At 47.4% G+C, this 25,702-nt stretch overlaps 1 protein-coding gene across 2 annotated transcripts; it reads left to right on the plus strand.

Moving 5' to 3' along the window:
- Positions 1-1,927: 1,927 nt before the first annotated feature.
- LOC128836801 (omega-hydroxyceramide transacylase-like) lies at positions 1,928-24,791 on the plus strand. 2 transcript variants are annotated; one of them, XM_054027413.1, is made up of 9 exons: positions 1,928-2,635; positions 11,306-11,538; positions 13,245-13,310; positions 15,305-15,514; positions 16,839-16,899; positions 19,001-19,243; positions 21,552-21,666; positions 22,913-23,032; positions 24,456-24,791. In XM_054027413.1, the coding sequence occupies exons 1-9, from the start codon at positions 2,434-2,436 to the stop codon at positions 24,487-24,489; spliced, it is 1,284 nt and encodes a 427-aa protein (XP_053883388.1). In that variant the 5' UTR covers positions 1,928-2,433; the 3' UTR covers positions 24,490-24,791. The 2 variants fall into 2 exon arrangements, with proteins under 2 accessions (XP_053883388.1, XP_053883389.1); XM_054027414.1 differs by lacking the exon at positions 24,456-24,791 and adding an exon at positions 23,826-24,134.
- The last annotated feature ends 911 nt before the right edge of the window (positions 24,792-25,702 follow it).

Below are 25,702 nucleotides of genomic sequence, written 5' to 3' on the forward strand. Positions count from 1 at the left end.
AAACTGCATCAGCAGAACAGCCAGCGTCACCGTGATCAAATCAATCCCTAGAACATGACCCAGATAGAGTGAAATTCATTCATCCCGGTGCAGAGGGCCAGTGCATAGTCCAGGCACTACTGAAGTTCCACATAAATTCTAGTCTGAGTAGCCAATGTGGGATTTCAGCGTTGCATTGGCTTTGAGATGGCCCACTGCACGGGGCTGAATTTCATCTCTGTAGAATCGTGGACACTACCACAGCCACCCAAATGCTCCAAATCTAAATTTAGCTCAGTACATGGCATTTTGTACAGTACATACTTAAGTGATTCATGTAAGTATGTGATAAACTGACCTCAAACGATACCCCCAACAGAGCTTCTTGATGCATAATCTCCTTCTCCCAGGTCAATAGGTTTCAGAGAAACACAAGGCAGAAAAATACATTCTTCCCACTAGCCTTGACTTGTTTAAGAGCAAAAACATGCCAGCGGCCCTAACGTGGAACAGAACTTGTACGCAGTAACTACCCAACACAGTAAGCGGTGCAGGTGAGGTTCAGACATTACTGGTAATGTGATCAGATTCAAAATGCATCCCTTGTAAACTTGCTTCCAACTTCATTTCCTTGTCACAAAAGTCCATTTAAAATGGCACGTGCAACCTGCTTAGACTAGGCGTGTCACAGCAAGGCTGGCTGGAGATTCAAAGAAGCAAGTGCCTGCAATCTGCACAAGAAAGGCTCTCCCTGGATTCATTGTCCTGTGGCTAAGCTTTATGGGAGCATTGTTCCGAAGTGCTTAGCATCTCAAACTCCCATTGAAGCCTGTGGGAGTAGAGGGGCCCTAAATCCCACCCAGAAACCTCACAGGGCCAAATACTGAGTTGTGCTCCAAGCTGCACAGGCTCAGGGTCTTGCAGGATTTGGCCGTTGCGTCATGTGGCTGCAGGAACAGAACTGAGCAATCAGAGAACGAACATAAAGACTATTCATGGACATGGGAGGAAGCTCTGAGTGCCACAGAACCATTTTCGTAGTTCCCACGCCATCCCCAAATATAGGGCGCATGGTTGGAGGAAGATGGGCTGGCCAGGGAATGCTCCATCTGTCCACTTGTGGGCTGCCTCGGTGGCTCCCTGGAGAGCCCCTGGCAGCTGTGTTAGTTAGAGTAGCTCTGAGGCTGCTTCAAGTTGCACTTGGGGACATGGGATAGCTCAGTGGTTTCCGCCTTGGCCCCCTAAACCTAGGGTTGTGAGCTCAATCCTTGAGGGGGCCATTTAGGGATCTGGGGCAAAAATCTGTCTGGGGATTGGTCCTTCTTTGAGCATGGGATTGGACTAGATGACCTCCTAAGGTCCCTTGAAACCCTGATATTCTATGATTCTAAGTGGTGTAGCACATCATAAGCCTCCGAAGCTGTTCTTGCTGTAGAAAGGCCAGTCTCCATGATTTGGACCACTAACTTCAGTGGCAGTCAGACTGGGGGTGGGAAATAGACTCTGAAACTGACTAAACAATTTTCATTGTCCACGGTGCAATCGCGGGTATTAAAAAGGACCAACAGAACCAGTGATAAGGCCATTAGATTTGAACAGTCCTTTCAGCTTTAATAAACCATTGTGCTGATAGCAACACAGGGAATGGAAGTTCTGAGATTTAAACCTGACAGAATCCTGTTGAAGTGACATGTCAAGCGCGCAGCTGGGTGGAGAATTCAAAGCAAATGGAAGTCTTTGGAGGTTGTGTCTTTATAAGAACAAAGTAACAGGTTCAAGGTCCATTTTCTCAGTGGATACAGACATTGCAATATAGGGTTAATTGAGCAAGTTTTCAAATATAACATCGCCCAGCCCTCTGTGTAATCCCTTGTGTAACACCCACAGGCTCTGAGCTCCTTGAGCAAATCTCCGCTCATTCAGCACTGAGCTGTTCCTAAGACTGGATTGAGGGAGAATCCAATTTAGAAAAACACCCTCGAGGAAGAGCGGAGAAAAACAAAAAAGAGGAAATTTTGCAAGGGATGCTCGGAAAAAGCTAAGCTAGGGCCATGAGATGCAGGAGACTTCACACGCTCTACAGGCGTGCGGGCTGTGGGAAGATTTATGAGTTATTGTCTTAAAAGGAGCTCCTTACTTAAGCCAGAAGCGTGATAGCTAGTTAGGGTCTAATCTAGCTAGAGCTGCTTTGATGGGGGGAGAGAGTTTTATTTTTAGCCAGAGAAGTAATTAAAGCAGGCACTGAATCTGAAAACATCTCAGGGATCTGGCACAGAAGGGCAAAAAGTGCATCTTAGGCATTCCTGTGAACCGCAAAAGAAGCAGTGAATGTGTCAGAGAAGGGCGGAAAGAGAGCAGGCTCGGAGTTTATCTAGTAACAGCAAAACTGAACATCGAAGTTACAGAGCGCCTGCCCACTAACAAAACCACGTCTCTGCAGACTGAGCAGCTGGGATGGCTGAAGAAGACCTAAATGGCACCGGCACCCCCTTCTCTCTTTCTTTTTCAGGCAGTGGTTTTCTTGCACTTTACCAGATAGGGGTGGTCCAGTCGCTCTTGGAATTGGCACCTGAGATACTAAAATCAGCATCCAAAGTTTATGGAGCATCAGCTGGGTCACTTATAGCTGCAGCAGTGGTGTGTGAATCTAGCCTAGGTAAGAAAGGCTTTGGTTTATTCTGTGTATACGTTTATTATAATTATAATAATAATAATAATAATGAAAACATGGATTTTAATGACATGAAAGGATCAGAAAGGAATGATTTGTATAATAATACAATAAATAATAACTCAATCATTCAGCATCAGGGGACCTACAGGGCCAGATCCTCAGATGGCGGAAATCAGACTGGCTGTGTTTAAGTCAGTAGTGGTACATTGCTTTCCATCAGCTGAGGATCTAAACCATTGTTCTTCAGTGGGAGCTCATGGGACAGATCCAGCCCCCACAGGTCTTCCATTTGGCCCACCGCCAGCCTTCTGGGAAGAAGCAGAGCTCTCATCCCCTCCCCTCAGGAGCCTAGCTTATCCATCCCCTGGCCTCAGAGAGGGGGCCGAAGAACCCCCAAAAGAGCAGAGGTGAGGCTGGGGTCCCCACAACTGATGAGGGGGCTGGGCAGATGGTGGGCTAGCAGCAGGATTGATGGGGAGTGGGCAGATGCAGCTCAGTTTATTTTCCCTCTGTTTACCATCCTGCCACGTACTTAATTTAAAACCTTTCCATTTAAACACCTTGGCGCTAGCCTGTGTTGATACATTTCGACTTACAGCAGTACGCTTTTAATCAGACGTTCATTCAGACACACAGCGATCAGTAATCGACGTGCTTTCCGTAGCTAGTTTGATTGCTTTCTGCCTCGTCCTTTTCCAGAAAAAAAAGATGATGCCAAGGAGTTGTCAAAATCTCAGGCAATCAGGGAAATTAGACGTGCCTGCATTTCTTGTGCGTTTTAAACTTATTTTCATTTCATAGCTTTAAGAGTAGAATTAATATTGACAGCATGATGATTTAATAGCATTGTAGTCTATTTGTATAATCACTTGTTTATAAGATTTCATTGGAATATTGCCTATGGATGCCCAGTTTTTTATTTTGAGATTATTAAATACAATTCAGCACATCACGGCGTGAAAGGTTGCGACCCCTGGCTGCTGGCAGACTCCCTAGAGAGCACACACGTGAAGAGCACTTTGGCCTGTCCAGATCTGGACATTTCCTTACCTGGCCTGCCAGGAAATGCAATTCCATGCCACCAGTCTAGACCAACATATATTAATATATTGTTTCACCTGTTCAGCCAGTGGCCCTGATCTTTAATGGGTGTAACGAGTGCACTGAAATCAGTAAAGTGACCCTGATTTACACCAGCAGTGGATCTCGACCTGTGTATCCATCTAGATCATTGCATGTGCTCAGTGAGTCAAATCTTCAGCTGATATAAATCAATGTCCTTCCACTGAACGGAGCTATGCCAACTGATACCAGGGGAGCCTCTGGCCTGGTACCATTATATTCAGCGGTCAGGTTTTAGTGTTTCTTTGGACTAGTCAGTAGGGGTGGAGTACTCAAAAGGAGTCAGGCGTCTCTGGCCCTGTTTTAACTGTCTAAGTCCCAGTGTTGGAAGCACTGTGATGCACAAAACTCCCGCTGAAACCGTAAGTTTTTGCAGTAAAGGATTCCTCAGTGCCTATGTTTCTGCCTCTGGGCACATGCCCTACGGCCCCTCTGTGGTGTCCGGAGGCCTATCTCCTGCCTAAGCTCCAGAGTGATTCATCAACCAGGGATAATCGTTCGGCTGCCTAAGTTGTCTGAGGGGCCCAATCCAGCAGACACACTCAGAGGCTGCCTACCGGAGCGGGCCCCCCCCCATAGGGGAGCTCACATGAAACAGCTTGGGAGGAGGAGAGCCTTCATCACCACTTTTAGCCCCATGGTTAGGGTCCTCACCTGGGTGGTGGGAGACCTTTGGTTCAGAAGGGATTTAAACAGGGATCTGCCACTTCTCAGGTGAGTGCTCTAACCAATGGGCGCTGGGACAGTTTAATGGAGGGGGCCCCTCAGTCTCTCCTGTTGAAGTGGTTGCACTGTGGAGAAATGAACGGCTCCCTGGAACAGGGGGACTGGATCCTGGATCACCCACCGCCTGGGTGAGTGACTTCATAGCCTGGTGGCTGGCACATTCTCATTCTTGTGCTCTCTCTCCTGCTCTCAAAGAATTATGCGGGCTAGAGAGAATAGCCCAATGGTTAGAGCAGCCATTTGCGAGGTGGCAAATCCCTGTTCAGATCAATACCCCACCTTCCCGAGGTGGAGAACACCTAAATCCTTTTGAGCATTCAGCCCTAAATGCTTCCCCACTCAGGAGAAGAGGCTGCACCTTCCTTTCCAAGGAATACAATGCCTTTTCCAGCCGCAACACTCTAAGGGTACGTACAGACTTCCCGAAGCCCCATGAGCCTGAGTCAGCTGATTCGGGCCAGCCCGAATTACAGTGTAGATGTACCCCAAATCCCTGTGATCTTGTAATGTAAGGGCTTGATCTTGCCCCTGTTTAAGAAACAGCAAACATCTCATTGGCATCAATGGGACCAAGAGGAGCAGCCCCTGGGTGATTTGTCTATCTCCAGGTGCTGGTTTTAGTGTAGAAAATTAAAGGCACTATGTTAAAGTGCACTAGGGAACTTTTAGTTCACACCAGCAAGGTATACACGGACCAGTTAATACGCACTTTAGAAATCACACCCATGCAGTGCACAGTCCTGCTCCATGTAGACACACCCCAAGATTTGCTGTTTTTAAAGAATTTTTTAAGGCAGACAAAAAAATGCATATCCATGTATGTACCAATATCTTAGCTGCTGCTTGTAAGACAGTGGTTCCTGACTGGCACATTTCCGCGCTTGCAAGGGGAAAGATACCTCAAGGAAATCTATAGCGGAGGCAGCTGTAATGGTACAGTCCAATAGCATCTTCCTGCTCACAGGTTGTCCCACTCCTGGGCAATCACAGCCAGTAGCTCTGGCTCTCAGAGATCAGTTTGGAGCCCTCTTGTTTAGTCAGGCTGCAGACCAAAGGAAGGTCCATGCCGCTCTGGTTTATTATGGCAAAAGGCACCAACGTTTGTCATTTGGTTTTCAAGCAACTTTGATCTGAAATTCAGCTCCATTACCACCTCACTTGACCCCGCAAAGCATTAGTTGTTATGTCACATACCCGGAATATCTGCTCAAACATTTATAACTGCTCTTAATTCCTGGGTTGCTCCAGTGCCTTCAGGACACTAAGATATTTTTGCTCCGTCTAATCTGTCTGTCTGCCCGTCTTTCTAGAGCAATCTCAGGGGTTGCTGCACTGGGACAGCCAGAACAGGGGCCCAAGGGAGCTTTGTTCTTGCCAGATTAGGCCCTAACCCTGCAAAATCTTGTGCAGGTGGCTCAATTTTACACATGTGAGGAGCCTCCTGGATGCCGGTGGAGCTGGTGAATGTGCAAACTTCAGCACGTGCAGAAATCTCTGCAGGATCACGGGCTGAATGTGCTTCTGGCCATACATGAAATCATCATGGGCTCGAATGGGGGCGGCAGGTTATCCCATTGCTTACTCCCAAAGAGTTTCTTGCACCTTCCCGTGAAGCAGGAGATAGAATCTTGACCTAGATGGACCCCAGGTCTGATCTGGTCTGGTAGTTTCTAATCTACAGGAGCTACAATGCCGATCCTCAGGTATTGCTCTTATTCACGGGTTCAGTGGGAGCCTGCCTACATCAGGACCAAGTATAATTAAGCTGTAAGCAGCCGCATGCTGGAGCTGAAAGGCCATCAGCCATTCTTCCACAGCCCTCTCCCCTCTCTCTCTTCATGCTGCTGAAAAGGGACACTGCTCTTAGCCCAGGACTGGGAACCAGGAATTCCTGAGCTCTGACATTGACTCTCTCGGGCAAATCATGTCCCGACTTTGTGCCTTAGTTTCCCCAGCTATCAAATGAGGAAATTCCAGTCCCTATCAGCCTTACAGGGCTGATGTAATTATTAACGACACCTTGTTTCCTCCCATGTGAAGTGGGGGATGATAATATTTACCTATCCTCACAGGGATGCGGTGATGAACAGTGCAGAGCCCACCCCACCCTGTGATGAGAGGTCATGAGGGAATCACATGAGGAGCTTCTCACAGCAATTTCTACTTCCTGAGCCATCTGAGTCAGGATTTTACCAGAAGACAGGATGATCTGACCCAACAGATCGGTGGCACCACTCCTGCAGTTTCCCACATACACTCAGCTCCTCTGCTAAACTCGGGACCCATCCGAGCCTCCCGCTGAAACAACAGGGCTCAGCTTGATTTTCCTGAACTGTTCCAGTCCCAGATGTGCCAGAAATGGCCCTGTGCAACTTCTCTGGGTCTCAGTTTCCCTGTCTTCAGACTGAGACTCGGGTACCGATGTGAGACTGTGCTCCCAGTCCCTAAGAAGGGATGTGAAATACAGCTCATCAAAGGCCAGTCAGTGCAAGAGGCAAACCTAGACCTCACTTTCTCCTGGTCTCTAGCCCAGTGTCCTGCCTCTAGGCCAAAGGGTATTGTGGGAGGAGGAGGCAGATCCCTTCTGTGAATCACAGGAAGCCACAGCTCCATGCGGCTGCTTTGAGATAATGCCAAGGCTCCGAGGGGCCTGGCAGAATGCACAATCCAGTAGAACGCGAGTCTGCATTTTGATAAAATGTTCAATCGTTGTGCAAACCCTAACGGGCCTTTGATTGTCACTCAAAGATTATTTCCTGTGGTTTATGACTGGGCTGAATTTCGATGAATTTCCTCTGGGAGAGCAAAAAGGCACTTCTGTGACCTCAGGGTTTTCCCCCTGCCAAATTTCACCTTCCTTCTCCAAGCTGCCAAGGGTATGTCTACACTTTGACCTGTGTGTGTGTGTGATTCTGTGACACAGAGGCTCTTAAGCAAAGGATCCTCTATTCTGCACAGACAACCCTCACCTCAGACCTGACAAACTCATTACACCAAGCACACGTCTTACAGGATATTTCTCCATAAACTCATAGACTCATAGACTCATAGACATTAAGGTCAGAAGGGACCATTATGATCATCTGGTCTGACCCCCTGCATGCTGCAGGCCGCAAGACCCTTCCCTGGACTCTACCGTTGAAGTCCCCAATCCTGTGTTTTAGTGACTTCAATCGGCTTAGACCCTCCTGCTAGTGATCCCTGCCCCATGCTGCGGAGGAAGGCGAAAAACCTCCAGAGGCTCAGCCAATCTACCCTGGAGGAAAATTCCTTCCCGACCCCAAATATGGCGATCAGTAATACCCCGAGCATATAGGCAAGAGTCTCCAGCCTGACCCTTGTTGGCCATTATGCTGTTCATGTACCATTGCTTGGTTTTCCTTGGCTACTATGTTTTATCATTAAACCATTCCCTCCATAAACTCATCCAACTTAATCTTAAAACCAGACAGGTCCGTCGCCCCCACCGTTTCCCTCGGAAGGCCGTTCCAATATTTCACCCCTCTGATGGTCAGAAACCTTCGTCTAATTTCAAGCCTAAACTTCCCCCCGGCCAGTTTGTATCCATTCGTTCTCGTGTCCACATTAGTACTAAACTGGAATAATTCCTCTCCCTCCCTTGTATTAACCCCTCTGATATATTTAAAGATAGCAATCATATCCCCCCTCAGCCTTCGCTTTGTCAGACTAAACAACCCAAGCTCCTCTAATCTCTTTTCATACGACAGGTTTTCCATTCCTCTGATCATCTTAGTCGCCCTTCTCTGCACCCGTTCCAGTTTGAGTTCATCTTTTTTAAACATCGGAGACCAGAACTGCACACAGTATTCCAAATGAGGTCTCACCAGCGCCTTATACAACGGAAGCAGGACCTCCCTATCTCTACTAGATATACCTCGCCTAATACATCCCAAGACCGCATTGGCTTTTTTCACCGCCACGTCACATTGCCGACTCATAGTCATCCTGCGGTCCACAAGGACCCCTAGGTCCTTCTCCTCTTCCGTTACTTCTAACCAATGCGTCCCCATCTTGTAACTAAAATTGTTATTATTCGTCCCCAAGTGCATCACCTTACACTTTTTACTATTAAATTTCATCCTATTTCTGATACTCCAATTCACAAGCTCATTCAAGTCTCCCTGCAGAGTATCCCTATCCTCCTCCGAGTTTGCAACTCCTCCCACCTTCGTATCATCCGCAAACTTTATCAGCCCACTCTTGCAATCGGTCCCGAGGTCAGTTATAAATAGATTAAATAAGATGGGTCCCAAAACCGAACCTTGAGGCACTCCACTAGTAACCTCCCTCCAACCCGACAATTCACCCTTTAATACGACCCGCTGCATTCTCCCCATTAACCAATTCCCTATCCACCTCTGGATTTTCATATCGATCCCCATGTTTTTCATTTTAACCAATAGTTCCTCATGGGGTACTGTATCAAACGCCTTACTGAAATCCAGGTATATTAGGTCCACCGCATTTCCCTTATCTAATAAGTCCGTTACTTTCTCAAAGAAGGAGATCAGATTCGTTTGGCACGATCTGCCCTTCGTAAAACCATGCTGTAATTTATCGCATTTGCCATTAACTTCAAGGTCCTCAACTAGTTTCTCTTTCAGAATCTTCTCCAGTACCTTGCACACTACTGATGTTAAACTAACAGGCCTATAGTTACCCGGGTCACTTTTTTTCCCTTTCTTGAAAATAGGAACCACATTGGCTATTCTCCAGTCTAACGGGACTACCCCCGAGTTTACAGATTCATTAAATATAGTCGCTAATGGGCCTGCTATTTCCCGCGCCAATTCCTTCAATATTCTCGGATGAAGATCGTCCGGTCCACCCGACTTAGTCCCATTGAGGCGTTCTAGTTTTGTTTTTACCTCGGATGCGGTAATCCCCCATCCCGTATGCCCCTCTGTAACGGTGCTAGTATCCCTAATACCTTCATTGGCCTCATTAAACACCGATGCAAAATATTCATTGAGATATTGCGCCATGCCTAGATTATCTTTAATCTCCTCTCCGGCTATAGTCTTCAGCGGTCCCACTTCTTCTTTCTTTGCTTTCTTCCTATTTATATGGCTGTAAAACCTCTTACTATTACTTTTAATTCCCCTCGCTAAGTCCAACTCTTCCCGGCCTTTGGCCTTTCTCACTCTATCTCTACATTCTCTGACTTCGCTAAGGTAAGTTTCCTTACTGATCCCTCCCCTCTTCCACTCTTTGTACGCTTTCTGTTTTTTCCTAATCGCCCCTTTCAGCTGGTCGCTCATCCAGCTCGGTCTAAGTCTCTTGCTTAGTAATCTTTTTCCCTTTTTGGGGATACAGGCCTCTGACAGCTCTTGCATCTTTAACTTAAAGAGTGACATGTAAGGGATCCACAGAAAGCTCGTCATTTGTCAAACTCATAATCTTTGCAAGATGTCTATGGGTAATATTTAAGCAATAATGCATTTATAGTGAATGTATGCTTTAGGGACTGGGAGTAAAAATTAGTCACCAGGGGACAATCTTGGTGATGGTCCATTTAGGCCGGAAAGAGTTGCCTCCCCACTCTGTTTAGCCGATGATGTAATGCAAAGCTCAATTGCTTAGCCTTGGCAATAACAAGACTTTCAATGGAAAACCATCAGAGGTAACTTCAAACAATCAAAACCACTGGAAGGTGAAAAAGGAGCCTTATAAAACAGGCGTTTGCCCTGTCTGTGAATAGAAGCAAAAGACTGTTTCAGTATAACACAGAGGAAGGAGAAGTCCTCTGAATCCGTTCACTGAGGAAACCCCTTGTGGAGAGGGGCTGTTTTCACGAACATTTAAATCCTGGTTCTTGTGAAACCAGCCAGCTCTCCAACAGCCTGAACTCTAGGAGGGAAAAGCCTACTTTATTACATAGGAGAGGGAACTATTGATAAGCGTAGACCCAGGTTTGAATTTAATGATACTGTTTTGTATTGTAATCATTTGTTTCCAGTACTTTCTCTCATCTAGTTAAATCTTTACCCTTTCTTAAATATACTTATAACAAAATAAAGGTACGTGCTCACAAGTGCTGTGTGTTGTACAGGAAAGGTGGTTTAATGTAAAACTGGACCTCTGGGGGTGGAGGATCTGGGATTTCTGTAAGCAGCCAGCATCAGGGGCGGCATATCACAGGGGAACATGTCAAAGGGAATTGGGGACGAGGGTACGCCTATTGCTAATCCACAAGACGAAGCTGGGGCTGGCGTAGCTCAGAGGAGAGCGCTCGAGGGGCTGACAGGCTGGTGGTGTCAGTGAGATGACACCCAGGCAGGCACAGAAATAACTCCTTCTCAGTGAAGGCAGAGGATAACACAGCGACTTTCAGTCCTGGGTACCCTGAGACCGTCACGGAGCCCCAGCCAGAGGAGACATACACACACTAGCTCTCATGGAGCTTGATGAGAGCTACTGTGGCTACGTCTCCTCAGGCTGAAATTTCTGGGAATCTCCCCCCACCCAGCACAAAGTGTAGACATACCCTAAGACGCTACCACTGCTCAAAAGGACACCAACAAATAATTAATGTTGACCAAACTGCCTGTTTGTCATTAACTTCTTTCTCAAAAACAGCTGCTCTGTTGTCGATCAAACTTTCTGAAAATATTCCACTTAGGGCAGAGAGTGAATGTGGGCAATTTCCATCCAAAAGGTTACAGCTCGCCAAAATGGTACGTGACTGAAAACACAGGAGAATCATGTTGGACAATCTTAGGACTATTGGGCCTTTAAAGAAAGCTGGTGATAAACGACCTTTGTTTTCCCTCCCTCGATCAGAGGACCTAAAAGAATCTTTCCATGAAGCAGTGAGAGACGCCAGGAAAACGATTCTCGGCCCTCTGTCTCCCGGGTGCAACACGCTCCGCACCATACAGAAGGGATTGTACAAGACGTTGCCAGAGAACTCTCACCAGGTGGCTTCGGGGAGGCTGCACATTTCCCTTACCCGGGTGACGGATGGACAGAATGTCATGGTTTCCGAGTTCAGTTCGAAGGAGGATCTGATTCAGGTAACGGGGTTTCCTCTCTGCTGTGCCTGCAATGCAATTAAATGGGAAAAAACCACAAGCTGAGTTCATGAGGGAGAGGTGAAGTCAACATACATGAACAGGTAGAGGGAGGAGAGAATTCCACCTCTGTCTCGGTCCAGAGATTCCACCCTGATCCTAGGTTCAGAAGCAGCATATTAAGTTACGAGCACCAGACGTGGCCAGAAAGTAGCTCTCATGGGTACCTGCTCCTGGAAACAGCCTGTTCTGTGTGTGGCAACTGCGGGAGTGCCCCCTCATGCTAAGTGTTCCTAGCGCCCCTTATTGTGGAGCTTTCTAACCTTATCGAAGGCTGCGACCTCTGCCTCCCAGCCACGGCACTTTCCAAACCTTGTCCCCCATTCAGTCTAAACAAGCCAAGTCCCCACATCTAGGGGCCTTTATGTCGAGGCCTCATTCCCCTTCCACAACTGCCAGGCTGCCTCTCTCAGTCCTGAGGCTCATACCATCTCCTCAGTTGGGGAAGAGGCAGGGGAGCCCCCGCCTGCCCTCTCCCAGCCCAGGGACCCTATGTAAGGCAGGTCAGGACCGCTCCTTCCAATCCCTTGCCACCTTCCTGGGCTGCTTCTACCTTCTCCCCTCACCCCTTGCCAGAGTGAAGATGCCATTGCTCCTGCTCCGTGGTTTGGTCATCTTGGGGGGCTTCTTCCCATTCAGCTTCTGAGGAGCTTCTGCAAATCTTTCTGGCTGCTGGGTTGTGCTCTGTGGAGTTGCCCCGTCTCTCCTTAGGACATAAATCCTCAGCCCCTTCCCTTGGAGCTGGGCTGCCTCCCAGACAGCTACTCCAGCCCTCCTCAAGGCAGTAGTTTCCCCCAGCTGCTCCCCTGGAGCTGGGCTCTCATTCAGGGCAGCTGCAGGCCCTCAGCGAGCATCAGCTCCAGCTGGCCCTTCTCCCCCAATCAGTCTTTTTGGCTTTGGGCTTGGAGAATCCAGCAGGCCACCTGGAATACTGTGCTGCTGTATTCCAACAAGGGGACAGAAGGCAGCCTATATGCTAGTCCCATTCCCCCGCTCATCCCCAATAGGTTGGATTTAATGCTGTTCTTATCAATGCCTGTCCTGATTTAAATACAGATTGATGCATCACCGACTAGGCCCTAAGATCCACCCCACATTTAAAAGTCTGGATTAGAGCTGTTCAAAATTGTCTGATGAACATTTTTCTGTTGCAGATTTGGCCACGTTGAAATGTTTCGTGGGAACGGACGGATTTAGCACAATTTGCAATGCAAAATTATCAAAATGTTTCATTTTGATATGGCCGAAGTGCTTCCTTTAGACATTATCATTTCCACCCTGGTTCTATGATAGTTCAGTATTGAAATGAAGCACTTTGAACTCCCTGGGACAATTTGTTTCAATAGGGTCGTTTTGATATTTCTGAAACGAAAGCTTTGGAAATTTGGTTTTGCGGGAAATTTGGAATGTTGGCTTTTTGTGTTGGGGTGAAAGAAAATGTTTGACATGTCAGAATTTCTCCCAGAATGAAAATTCCAAGTTTTGACCGGCTCTAGTTTGGATCCAGATCACAGCACCTCAGTCCCAGTGTATCTCCGCAAAGAAGCCCGAATCTCTGGGCGATAAATCCAATCGCCTCTCAACTTGGGGAAGTTTGGGGGTGAAGTATGCTTTTCTGTGACCCTTCTGTGCGTCTCTTCTCCTCACAGGCACTGATCTGCAGCTGCTTTGTTCCTATCTATTGCGGTTTCATCCCTCCCTCCTTCCGAGGTGTGGTAAGTGCTCTCTAGCAAATATTCCAGGGGATACGATTTCTGTCCTCACCAATCTATTGCCAGACTCTGCTCTCAGACATAAGGCCAAATCCTCAGCTGGCATAAACAGGAGTTGCTCCACAGACTTCTGTCAGTTTACACTAGCTAAGGGTCTATCCATTCCATAGATCTAAAGGCTGCAATGGGCCATCAAGTCAGACCTCCAGCATAATCCAAGTCACTGAATTTCATCCATGAATTCCCTGCGGTGGGTGTGATGTGATCTATAGCTCCGGGAATCTTGCTGCTGGGGGTTCACTTGGATTATTCCTGTTTCAATGACTTTTAGTTTGCTCTGTTTCAATCCCTGTGGCTTCGCACCGTTTCGATTTCGGCTGTAAATGTCAGGGTCTCTTGAATCCCGCATGGAGAGAATAAAAGCCCAAATGTAACCCACGGTTGAATTCAGCTCAGTGTAGTCCGGAAAGTGTTCCCTAGGGGGTTGGAAGTGATTGTTCCATACAGAAATTGCCAAAGCCAGCAGGAGTTCCGCTACAAAAAAGCACAAGACGCAGGATGTTGCCTTTAAGTAGCTCTTTAAATTCAGAGATCTCATAGTGCGCTGCCATGAGTCTAGTATTTACAAGCTTGACAAACAGGCTCATGAGTAGCTGGATATTCCAGTGGAGTAGCTGGGATACTCCCTCCCACGTGGGCTAAAGCCTTCATGAGCCGCCCTGTTACCTTTATATAATCTTGACAACAAGCCTTTAATAATCACCGCGGCTTGTGTCATCATGTTCATTGCAACAGGCCACTCGCTACCATAATGGCTGCTCTATAGTAACCTGTGTTTTTTAACAGGGGTGGGGTTTGGTTTAACTTTCCCATCCATTCTCATGTCCCACTGGCTACACCTCCCATGCAGGCAGGCCCTGGACTCCAGCCAATAAGTCTCTCTCCCAAGCTGCTCTTGGCCCCTAGCTATGTGGGGAGAACCTGGCAGTGGGAGGAGGCATGCAGAAGCAAGACAGGTTGTTGTGGGAATAGGCAAAGTTCCAAATAGGGGTAGGAGTATGGTGGGGCTAGCTCCTCCCAGTTGGTTGACCAGACAGCAAATGTGAAAAATCGGGACAGGGGGTGGGGGGTAATAGGAGCCTATATAAGAAAAAGACCCCAAAATCCCCAAACCCTATAAAATCGGGACATCTTGTCACCCTACCTCCCAGGAATCCAGACTCCATTACAGACCTTTCCTCCCTCATTGGCACAATGCACCCTACAATTATCCATGTAACGTAGCAAAGCAAACAGTGCAGCAAAGTGGCCAGCCCTGAAGGCACCCCAGTGCCTTAAGGATTCATAGAACATTTTAAAAATAGACGTGCGTTGCACTTTGCTAGCACTTCCCCTACAAGGATTACAAAGCTCCTTTACAAGCAAGTAATGCATTCAGTCTCACAATACCCCTTGGGTGGTAGGCAGATTTCATTGTCCCCCCCACTGTGGTACTGAAGGGATAAGTGACTTGTCCAAGTTCACACAGGAAATCTGTGGCAGAGGCAAGAATACATTCCACGTTTCCTGACTCCCGTTCCTGTGCCTTAGCCACAAGCTGATCTTTTGTCCTTTGGGATCAGAGATCAGTGGCCTGGGATTCAGGAAACCTGGGTTCTATTCCTGGCACTGGCCTGCTGGGTGACCTCGGGCAAGTCACATCACCTCTCCCTGCCTCAGTTTCCCCAGCTATAAAATGGGGGTGATGATGCTGATCTCCTTTATAAAGCACTTTGAGATCTACTGATGAAAAGCACTAGATAAGAGGTAGGGATTATTATACATGCTACTAATTTGCATATCCCAACTGAGGTTGCAGGTACCCTATTCAAACACCCACATGTAACGAACAAGGCCTGCATTGTTCACACGATCACCTGTCCTGATTGCTGTGACACTGCTGCCTATTTTTAACTTCTCCAAACAAACTCCTCTGTGTTTTCCACCCTCTACCTCAGCGCTACGTCGACGGAGGTTTCACTAACCTGCAACCATGTTCTGACCTGGAGGCCGTGATCACGGTGTCCCCATTCACGGGCGAGCTGGACATCTGTCCCCGGGACTGCCCGGCTATCTTCTACTCTTTTCAGATCTTTAACAGCAGCATTCAGATCTCAGTGGAAAACCTGTGCAGGATTAGCTATGCTCTCTTTCCACCTAGCTACCTGGTAAGTGGTCCCTACCAATGTACCCCAGTGCTTCTCAATCGTCTTACCCTCAAGTAGGGTTCCCACCTCTCTAGGTTTTCCTAGGATTGTCCCTTTTTAGGTAGCTGTCCCAGATGAGATAGCCTTTGAGCTGGTACCCCTACCCACTGGCACTACTTCTATCAGAGCCAGTGAGCTCGGGACCCACCATCCCATGCTTCAGGGCTTATATCGATCTCTATTAGGGATTAGGCTGAAACCTTCAAAGGTGGGTGGTGGTGGTGGAAGATTATCCCACATCTGCTATTGTGGGGTTCTTACACCTTCCTCTGAAGCATCTGGGACTGGCCCCTGTCAGAGATGGATACTGGACGGGATAGATCTTGGGTCTGCTCCAGTCTGGTGACCCCCTACATCCCTACGCTGCAGACGAGGGGCTAGAACCTCAGCTAACGTAATCAGCCTAGCCCCACTGAAGTCAATGCCAGGTTACACCAGCTGCAGCTCTGGCCCAGCACACATCTGTTGCTGTGCCACCCAACCAGGATTGTGCCACGCAGTCCTGGGATTAATGTGCACCTCCAGTTCCGGATGCCATGGGCCCGATCTTCAGCTGAGGTAGGCTGGCATAACTCTTGGCAACATCACAGCTGCCTGTTCTCTTGCTCCCCATCAATTCTGCCCTCACATCCATTTGCCCTCCTGCCGCCCCTGGGGTACTTGACCTCCCCCTTCCCAGACCTGCACCAGGGTCCCCTCCACCTTCCTTCTAGGCTGAGGCTGGGGGTGGTCCCAGGGGGTCTTTCCCTCCCCTCCCCCCGGTGCCCCCTGCTTTCCCAGGCCAGGTGCTGTCGCATGGGGGGAAGTGGGGAGGAGCAAAGGTGCTGCACCTGTTGCTCACTGGAGGAGAAGGGAGAGTGTAGCTGCCCTGAGCTGGTGGATTTTTTCTGCTCCCTCTTCCCATCCAGTGCAAAGGGCATTGGGGAAGTTGGGGGATAGCTCTGCCTGTTTCCTGCAGCAGGACAAGAACCAGAAATTACAGTCTGGTTGGCTGCTCTAGCCCAGGAGGTGGGGAAGTGGGGAGGGCAAGCAATCAGAGGGGCTTTTCCTCCAGGTCATGCAACCCTCAGTGACCAGCTTGAGTTGCAGAAGTATTATTGGCCAGGTCTATGGCCCCTTTTGACCAGAGACCCTTTAAGCACTGAGACCAGCTGAGGATCAAGTCCCAGATGTTAATTCTCCATATGGTATATCAAACAGCATTAGAGAAGACATGGCTTCTGCCCCTCGAAGAACACTTCCCGCAGCTGGAATTCTTTCTGATTCCGGGTGCTTTCCTCCACAGGTCCTGAATGAGTTTTTTTCTCGAGGGTATCAGGATGCTGTCCTTTTCTTACACAGGAACAGTAAGTGTTACCCCGAGCCTGTAAACAGACAGGAGGCATTCTCTGTATGGCATTGCATGCCATACAGAGAATGAAGGGGGATTTGATAGCTGCTTTCAACTACCTGAAAGGGGGTTCCAAAGAGGATGGATCTAGACCAGGCCTGCACAACCTGTAAAGCGGCGAGGGCCATATTACTCCAAAGAAAACAGCTGAGGGCTGAAACCCCCCGACCCCACCGAAACCACCCCCCAAGCACCACCCAGCCCCCCCGAAACACAACACCCCCCCCCAGCGCCGCCTGCCCTGTGGAAAAAAGCCCTCCTTCCCCAACACCGCCCTGCTGAAACAGCAGTATTGAACCTTGGTAATATGTTATAGCTGGCCCCTAAGGTAGTATAATTAAGGTAAAAGAAAAATGTCTTTTTGCTAGAAGTAGAATAAGATCTTCCCCCCACTTTGTAATCAATTGCCCTGTTGAATGAATGAGGTGTGAATGAGGAAGGTGTGAAAGGCAGGCACCTCCAGACAGCTGCAACCCTTGGAGAGGGGATGGGAGCAAGACCAGATCAGTAGAACGGGTCAGCCACCGACTTGCCGCTTGCCTCCTTAGCTCCCCTTCCCCGGCTCGCCTTCTCACCCCCCGGCCACTGCCCACCCACTCACCTCCTCAGCCCCTCACCGCCCCGGCTCACCTACTCAGCCCCCCCCGCCGACGACTCACCTGCCTCCCCGCCACTGCCCGACTCCTCAGCCCCCCCCACCCCCCAGCTCGCCTACTCACCCCCCGCCACTGCCCGTCCGCTCGCCTATTCACCCCCCGCCACTGCCCACCTGCTCGCCTCCTCAGCCCCCACCGCCGGCTCACCTGCCCCCCTGCCACTGCTCGCCCGCTCGCCTCCTCAGCCCCCCACCCCTCCAGCTCGCCTACTCACCCCCTGCCACTGCCTGCCTATTCTCCTCCTCAGCCCCCCTCCCTCACCCACTGCTTGCCTACTCACCCCCCGTGGGCCGCACAGTGAGCCCACCTACTCACCCCCTGCGGGCCGCACCGTGAACCCATGCAGGCCGCATGCGGCCCCCTGGCTGCATGTTGTGCAGGCCTGATCTAGACTGTTCTCAGTGGTACTGATGACAGAACAAGGAATAATGGTCTCAAGTTGCAGTGGGTGAGGTTTAGGTTGGATATTAGGAAAAAAATTTTCACTAGGAGGGTGGTGAAGCACTGGAATGGATTACCTAGGGAGGTGGTGGAATATCCTTCCTTAGAGGTTTTTAAGGTCAGGGTTGAAAAAGCCCTGGCTGGGATGATTTAGTTGGGAATTGGTCCTGCTTTGAGCAGGGGGTTGGACTAGATGACCTCCTGAGGTCCCTTCCAACCCTGATAGTCTATGATTTTATGATTGATATGCAGGAGGAATGATAAAACACATGGTTTTAAATCCCCTGCACCTCCACTACTGAGCAATACAGAAACGATGTATCTAAATGACTTGCTTCTCACTAGGCTATTGGAACCATCTCTCTCTGTTCATGTTTATTAATTGAAAACTTCAAAACAAGAACCAGAAGTTACAGTTGCCTTAGGGACTGTACACAGATAGAAAAAGAGAATATCCAAATGCTCCATACCCCAAACCCTATAAGACCTACAAGGTCAATTTGATATGGCTGGAGACATCTCTCTGTTGTACTCTCTTTGACCATGGCCTTCCATGACAGCTATGTTCCTCTAGAACAGGGGGAACTGTCCAGCAACAAAGGGAGGCTTGTATCCACAGGCAATAGAACTTCCACAGGAGCCTGTGGAACTCACTGCCTCATGAAATAAGAATCAATACTAACCTTGGTTTTGCTAAAGCCCCAGGAGATGTGAGTCAGAAGCTCAGACAAACCTGCTGGCCAGGTGCATTTAGGCTATGAGGGGGAAGTTAATAAAGGCACGGCAGGCTTCTAGTGAAAGTCAACAAGCCATGAAAGTCGATGGGAATTAGGTGTCCAAATGTTTCCAGTCTCATGAAGTCTCACCAGGATCTTCCACATAATCCCCTGCAATCAAACATCACTTAGTTTTACCTGACTATTTATGAACAGTTTTACCCTTTGTTGTCATGTCTCATAGATGCCTTTGGTATAAATTATCCCGCCAACACGGTGACCTTCCGGTTTGCCAGTTTGCTCAGTAAAAATGACTTGTCTCGAGCTAATGAGGAGTCCTCATGCCGGAACCCAGACACAGGAGGGCTGGAATCCAACGGGCCAGCTCCCAGGGACCTGCCCCCGAAGCAGGCTGCTGCGGTGAGCGGGACACTCAATGGAACAGACCAGAAAATACAGCCGCAGCTGCCCCCGTGCCAGCACAAAGGTAGAGGAATCTGATTTCTTTCCTCCTGTTAGTTTTACACTAGCTGAGTAATGGTTCCCCTGGGATCTGCGGGAAGAGAAGGGATGTGGCCTACCAGGTTTTGTTTTGTATTGTATGGGATCCTCCCATTGGGAGGGATGGGAAGAGATTCCAGGCCTCATTCAGCGAGGTGAAGGCCTTTGAGCCCGGCAGTCAAGTGGGATTTTTATGGCTTTACTATGTCTTTTATATCTGCTTCGCTGTGCTTGAAATAAAGCAGCAAAGCCCTTCTTTCGATGGACAGATGCCTAATAAATATCGTTACTAAGCCAAATCCCGAAGCACTTACTTACCGGGACAGTTCTTGGGGCACCTCGGATAGACAGTGACCTTGCTACCCTCTGTCTCCACGGAGAAGGGGTCTTCCTTGTGGTGGGTGGGTGTCAGTTACCTACCACCATCAGCCTTTCAGCCTCGGGCTACGCCAGCCCGAACTTCACCTTGTAGGTGAACAATAGGTACACCCCAGTCCCTGAGACCCTTTGACTTGTTCCCCCGTGATGTCCAGCCCCTGACGCTAGATGCTCACAGAAATCCCAGATCCTTTGCCTCCAGAGGTGCACCGTGTCCCATTTCACCTTAAACCACCCTTCCTGTATAACACACAGCATTTGTGAGCTCATGTAACAAAATAAAAGTAGGTTTGGTTAAGAAAGGGTACTAGAAACGAGAGAAAATGCTGGAAACAAATGGTTACAATACAAAGCAAAATCATAAAACGCAAACCTGGGTCTACACTTATCAATAGTTCCCTCTCCTATCTCAGAAAGTAAGATTTCTCCTCAAAGATTAGTCTGTTGCAGAACTGGCTGGTTTCACAAGAACCAGGATCCAAACGTTCATGAAAGTCTCCCCTTGCTCCTTAAGATGTTTCCTCAGTGAATGAATACAGAGTGCCTTTGCCTACCCTCTGTTAGATTGGAACAGTCTTTTGTTTCTGTTCATAGACAGGGTCAATCTGTGTCTTTTTGTAACGTTATTTTTGTATCTTCCAGTGGTTTCAATTGTTTGGAATTGTCTTTGATTGTTTTCCATTGAAGTCTTGCATTGCATTGCATCACTGGCTAAGCAGGGTGGGGTGACAATTCTCTCCTGGCTAAATGGGCCATCACCAAGACACATTATCCCCTGGTGACTAACTTTCCCTCCAAGTCCATAAAGCAGACTTTCAATATAAATACATTATCCTTTAAATATCTTCCATACATACATCTCACACTGATCATGAGTCTTGATGAGCTTTCTGTAGATACCTTCATGTTACGCTTTATGGATAAATATCCTGCAAGACGTGTTTGGTGTAATAAGTTTGTCAGGCGTGACATGAGAGTTGTGTGCAAAGAACAGGGGGAGGAGCCTTTGCCAAGGAGTGTCTGTGTCACATCTACTCAAGCCAATCTCTCATCGAAGCATGGATGTGTGCACAGATATTCCAGGGGACAACAAAGGACGATCCCGCTGAGAACAGCTGACCTGTGGCTCCACCCCACTCAACCTACCTACTGTGGTTATCCAGTGGTAGTGCTCGGTGGGGTCAGGAGCAATGGGGGAGGGTAATGCTACGGTGATGACACTCATTTTGTTGTCATGGTCCTCATTCCAGAGGCACAGCTGATCCAGCCCCCTGTGTCTGGGATGTGTGTTGCAGTTGGGGTAAATGCACGTTGGGAGAGTGAGTATGGTAAACGTTAGGGTTGCTACATTGATTGCTGCTCGATGGTGAACTATAGTAAATTGTGTGTGTGTGAATGCGTGTGTATACATATAAATGGAAAGTGTGTATAAAGTAGCAGCCACAGATTGAAAATTCCTGACACATTTTTGGTGCATTCCAACCTCGTTTCCATTTCTCTGAAGTTCCGAGGGAACTAAAGACCCAGTCAATGCCCATAGCGCAGGTAAGTGACAAGTATAACACTAATATCTATTGGTATGCGCAACAGAGGGGTCAAAGACCATCACTGGGATAGAGCTATAACCAAAACTGGGGTGAAGGTGGGCTTTGCACAGGGGACAAATTGTTTGTGTCCAACTCCCATTGGATTCCAATGGGATTCGGGTGCCTAATTTCCTTACTTCCCTTTGACAGTTCAACCTTTTAAAGGAAATTCTCTCTTGGAGGGTAGGCCAGGGTGTTTAGACTCAGCACAATTTTCAAGAAACTATTCATTTTGGGGTTTCCTTTAGTTGAATTTGCTCCATAAATTATGAGTAATTTTTAAAGCCTTGTGTTTGTTTATCTGTTATTGGCATTTGGCTGTTACTCCAGCTGCCCAGGAGAGGCGGAAGGCATCTGGATTGCTGGACTCGGTGGCTGAGATAATATCACAGTGTCTTATGTCATATAAGCTTCCTACAAAGATGATGTTTTCTCTTAGTAAGAGGTGAGTCAAATGATGGGGTCTAAATTAGCTGTTACCACTGAAGAAAGAAATCTTGGAGTCATTGTCGATAGTTCTTTGAAAACATCTGCTCAATGTGCAGCGGCAGTCAAAAAAGTGAACAGAATGTTGGGAATCATTAAGAAAGGGATAGATAAGACGACAGAAAATATCATAGTGCCTCTATATAAATCCATGGTACACCCACATCTTGAATATTGCATGCAGATGTGGTCACCCCATCTCAAAAAAGATATATTGGAATTGGAAAAAGTTCAGAAAAGGGCAACAAAAATGATTAGGGGTATGGAACGGCTTCCATATAAGGAGAGGTTAATAAGACTGAGACTTTTCAGCTTGGAAAAGAGAAAACTAAGGGGAGATATGATAGAGGTCTATAAAATCATCACTGGTGTGGAGAAAGTAAATAAGGAAGTGTTATTTATGCCTTCTTATAACACAAGAACTAGGGGTCACCAAATGAAATTAATAGGCAGCAGGTTTAAAACAAACAGAAGGAAGTATTTCTTCACACAACGCAGTCAATCAGTCTGTGGAATTCTTTGCCAGAGGATGTTGTGAAGGCCAAGACTATAACAGGGTAAAAAAAAGAACTAGATAAGTTCATGGAGGACAGGTCCATCAATGGCTATTAGCCAGGATGGGCAGGGATGGTGTCCCTAGCCTCTGTTTGCCAGAAGCTGGGAATGGGCGACAGGGGATGGATCACTTGATTGCCTGTTCTGTTCATTCCCTCTGGGGCATCTGGCATTGGCCACTGTCAGAGGACAGGATTCTGGGCTGGATGGACCTTTGGTCTGACCCAGTATGGCCGTTCTTATGAGTTTGTGTTGAATGAGAGTTTCTGGTGGCTTTTCAGCCATGATTCTTTGGTGAGACTGTGTGGCCTACTGCAAGGGAGTGGGAGTTGGGAGACTTAGGCTTCTATTCCCCATTCTTAGGGCTGGTCAAAAATTTTCTGTTGAAGCTGTTCTTTAATGGAAAACTGGGTTTTCAATTAAATGAAAAGTGTCTGCTTACTGAAGAAAAGTTTGATTTTTTCATCCAAAAGCAAAACACCGGAAAACTAAAATATTTTGGACAAAACCTGAACTATTTCAATTTGGATAACCCACCGGAATGGCTCATGGGAACTGTCAATCATTTTCTTCATGTCCCCAATCTCCTCCAGAGGCCTGGCTCTGCATTCACAGCACAGTGACCGCAGTCCATGTCTTTGCTTTTAAAGGATAGAACAGCTCTGGGCCTTGTTGGACGAGATGTGCTGGATGGCACAACAGTTCAAAAGGACCGGGCGTTTGGTCAGAAACACTGCTGCTGGTTTGTCAAATGGAGTGGTGTCAGAGAGGTAAGAGGTTTTATTGCTTTACAACCTTGATGGAGAATTGGGATTTCCTGAGGAGGGAGGGGCATTAGGAGAAGATATTCAAAGGCACAGCAGCTAAATACCTTTGAAGATCTGGGCTTAAGTGCCTAACTCCCATTGATTTCAATAGGAGCTAAGCACCTGAATACCTTGGAGGATCTGGATCCTAGCTTTCATTGAAAGTCAAGGTGAGTTAGGGGCCTTATGACCATTGGTGCCTTTGACAATCTCCCCCATGGAGTTTCATGGGGAGATGAGTCAGCCCTGCAGGAGAGTCATTGGCCATGGAACCGTCTAAGCACTTTGGCTACAACGTACAAGCCTGCGTGCCTAGAAGGAGGTTCTAAAGGAAAAGTGGCCCCATTTTCCAAGATATTGAGCGCCTGCAGCTCTCACTGACTTTTGAGAGTGCTCCAACCCTGAGAAAAATCAGGCTACTTGGGAGGCTAATTTTAAGGTATGAAAATTTTGGGGCTCAGCAACTCTGTATAGACATACTAAGCGGGGAGAAGACAGACTTTAGCTTCCTTCAGTGAGATCCCCCAATGTCACTTCACAGAACTTAGACCAATTGGACAATTAGCCCATCTTCACTGTAATGTCTTCCCTCAGCCCATGCCTGATGGTTCTGTGTGATATTTTCATCAGAGCTTTGTCCAGTCTGGTTTCTAGCTTCGTAGAGGGCTCTTTTTTTCAGCTAGAAAATTTGCTTTGGGCACGTAAAGCCTGATCCAAATCCTATAGAAATCTATGAAAGTTTTCTCACTGATTTCAGCAGGGCCATGATGATATTGAAGAACCTCTACTGAGTCATTATGTTCCATCTCTCCTGGTCCCCGGGGAACACATATCATTTTAAGCAGAGCAGCAGAAAGTTTTAGCCCATCACTCTCATAGCAATGTGTTAGGTTGGGAATTTTTCACTGAAACTTTTTTCATCAGAAAATGTTGATTCATCAAACCGAAACTTCCCGCGGGAATGCATCAATTTTGACAAATTGTTCCTGTAGAAAAAACAATTGCGGGTGTGGGGGGAGAACTGTCCCATTTTAACATTTTTGGAATAAAATGATGTAATTTTTGGTTCAAAATAACTTTTCATTTGAAATATTAGTTTCATTTAAATATTTTTTTAAAAAGGGCAATATCAAAATAAAATGTTTTGATCAACCCAAACTGAAGGGTTTTTTTTGGCGGCGGGTGGTGATGGTGGTGGTTTTCTGTTCATGAAATTTGACTTTCTGTCCTTGTGGGAATGGGAGATTTTTGAAACTCTCAAAAATTCTCACAGGATAGGAAAACCACTTCCTGCCCAGCTCTCATTTTAGGAGGCACGTAGTGTGACATGCACAGCTTTTCTTCAGAAGTGGATCATATGTAATAAATGTCCATTTGCTTTCTTTAGGAGGCTGTCATCACTGGGCATGCTGCAGTATTAACGCTCGGGTGACTCTGCAACTGTGCTGCTGATTGAATGGCTTAAGCAGCGATGGCTGAAATTAGGACTCAGTTCACACAGTCACTATTGCCTCTCTGAGGACATGTTCTTTAAGGCAGAGGGGGCAAGCTTAATTTCTAATGCTACCAAGAGCTTACCCCTTCTATGAGAAGTATTCAAGAAAAGGTTGTCACACTCAGCCTGTCCCGGTGCACCACTTTCCAAGGAGAGATATGTTCTGGTGAGATGGAAATCAATGCATCTTTATAATTATTAAATGGCAAAAAATGTCATTGACACAGAGTTAAGGCTGCCCCGTGATTGCTCATGCCTTTCCACAACATCGACTTCAGCAAATCTCAAACTCCAAAAATCAGGAAATACAGAGTTAAGGTGAATGCCCACACAACCTTAACTCTGCCCCCCAGCGCTGGCAATAGGTACTGGGAATTATCTGCAGTCACTCCAGCTGCATTCACTGTGCTGGACATAGCTGTACTGAATGATGGAGAAATAGGCTGGAGTAGCTTGGAAGAGCTGTGATTGTGACATGAGGAGCTCTGGGTTTGAGTGCCCCCATGTGGAAGCAAGAGGTGTGCGTGTACCTTGAGGTTCCAGTCTACCTCATTACCACAAGAATTGTGTAGAGTGTGTCAGGGCACTGATGGTCTTCTTGCCATTGGTATTGTCAGCAAGGAAATAGGATATCAGAGCAGTCTGGATTTAAAGATGGGTAGGGGAATGCCCATGTTTGGGTGGTACCCTATGTGAAGGGGTTGTAAAAGGGTAAGAAGTGGTGGTTACATTTCACAATTGTGGTATTATGGTGGGGAAGCAGGCTCAGTGTTTCAGAGTACAGAAAAGTGCAGCTAGCACCTGTCCACTACTGTGAAATGGCAGAGTGGGAATCTGTGTGTTACGGGCATTGTGGGTGCTCAAAGAGGGCAGAGTTAAGGTGGTGTGAGAATTTATCTTAACTCTGTATTTCTTGGCTTTCAGAAGTTTGAGTTTTGCTGACCTCAATGTTCTGGAAGGGCAAGCTATCACTGGGCAACCTTATTTTAACAATTTTTTTGGCCATTTAATTTCCTAGCTTTCTAAACAGAAAGAGAAATGTTCGTTGGGAGGAGTTACTGGTAATTTAGACAGTTGTAGTTCTCGCCTAGATTTGCAGTTGATATGCAACTGAATCTAGATAATAACCCCAAAACCTA

The sequence above is a fragment of the Malaclemys terrapin genome, chromosome 4, assembly GCF_027887155.1.
Source record: "Malaclemys terrapin pileata isolate rMalTer1 chromosome 4, rMalTer1.hap1, whole genome shotgun sequence".
NCBI lineage: Eukaryota > Metazoa > Chordata > Testudines > Emydidae > Malaclemys > Malaclemys terrapin.

Coding starts and splice junctions, on each gene's coding strand:
- LOC128836801 (XM_054027413.1), top strand. CDS start 2,434: ATGGCTGAAGAAGACCTAAATGGCACCGGCACCCCCTTCTCTCTTTCT. Junction 19,244..21,551: donor GCCCCCGTGCCAGCACAAAG/GTAGAGGAATCT, acceptor CTGTTACTCCAG/CTGCCCAGGAGAGGCGGAAG. Junction 23,033..24,455: donor AATGGAGTGGTGTCAGAGAG/GTAAGAGGTTTT, acceptor TGCTTTCTTTAG/GAGGCTGTCATCACTGGGCA.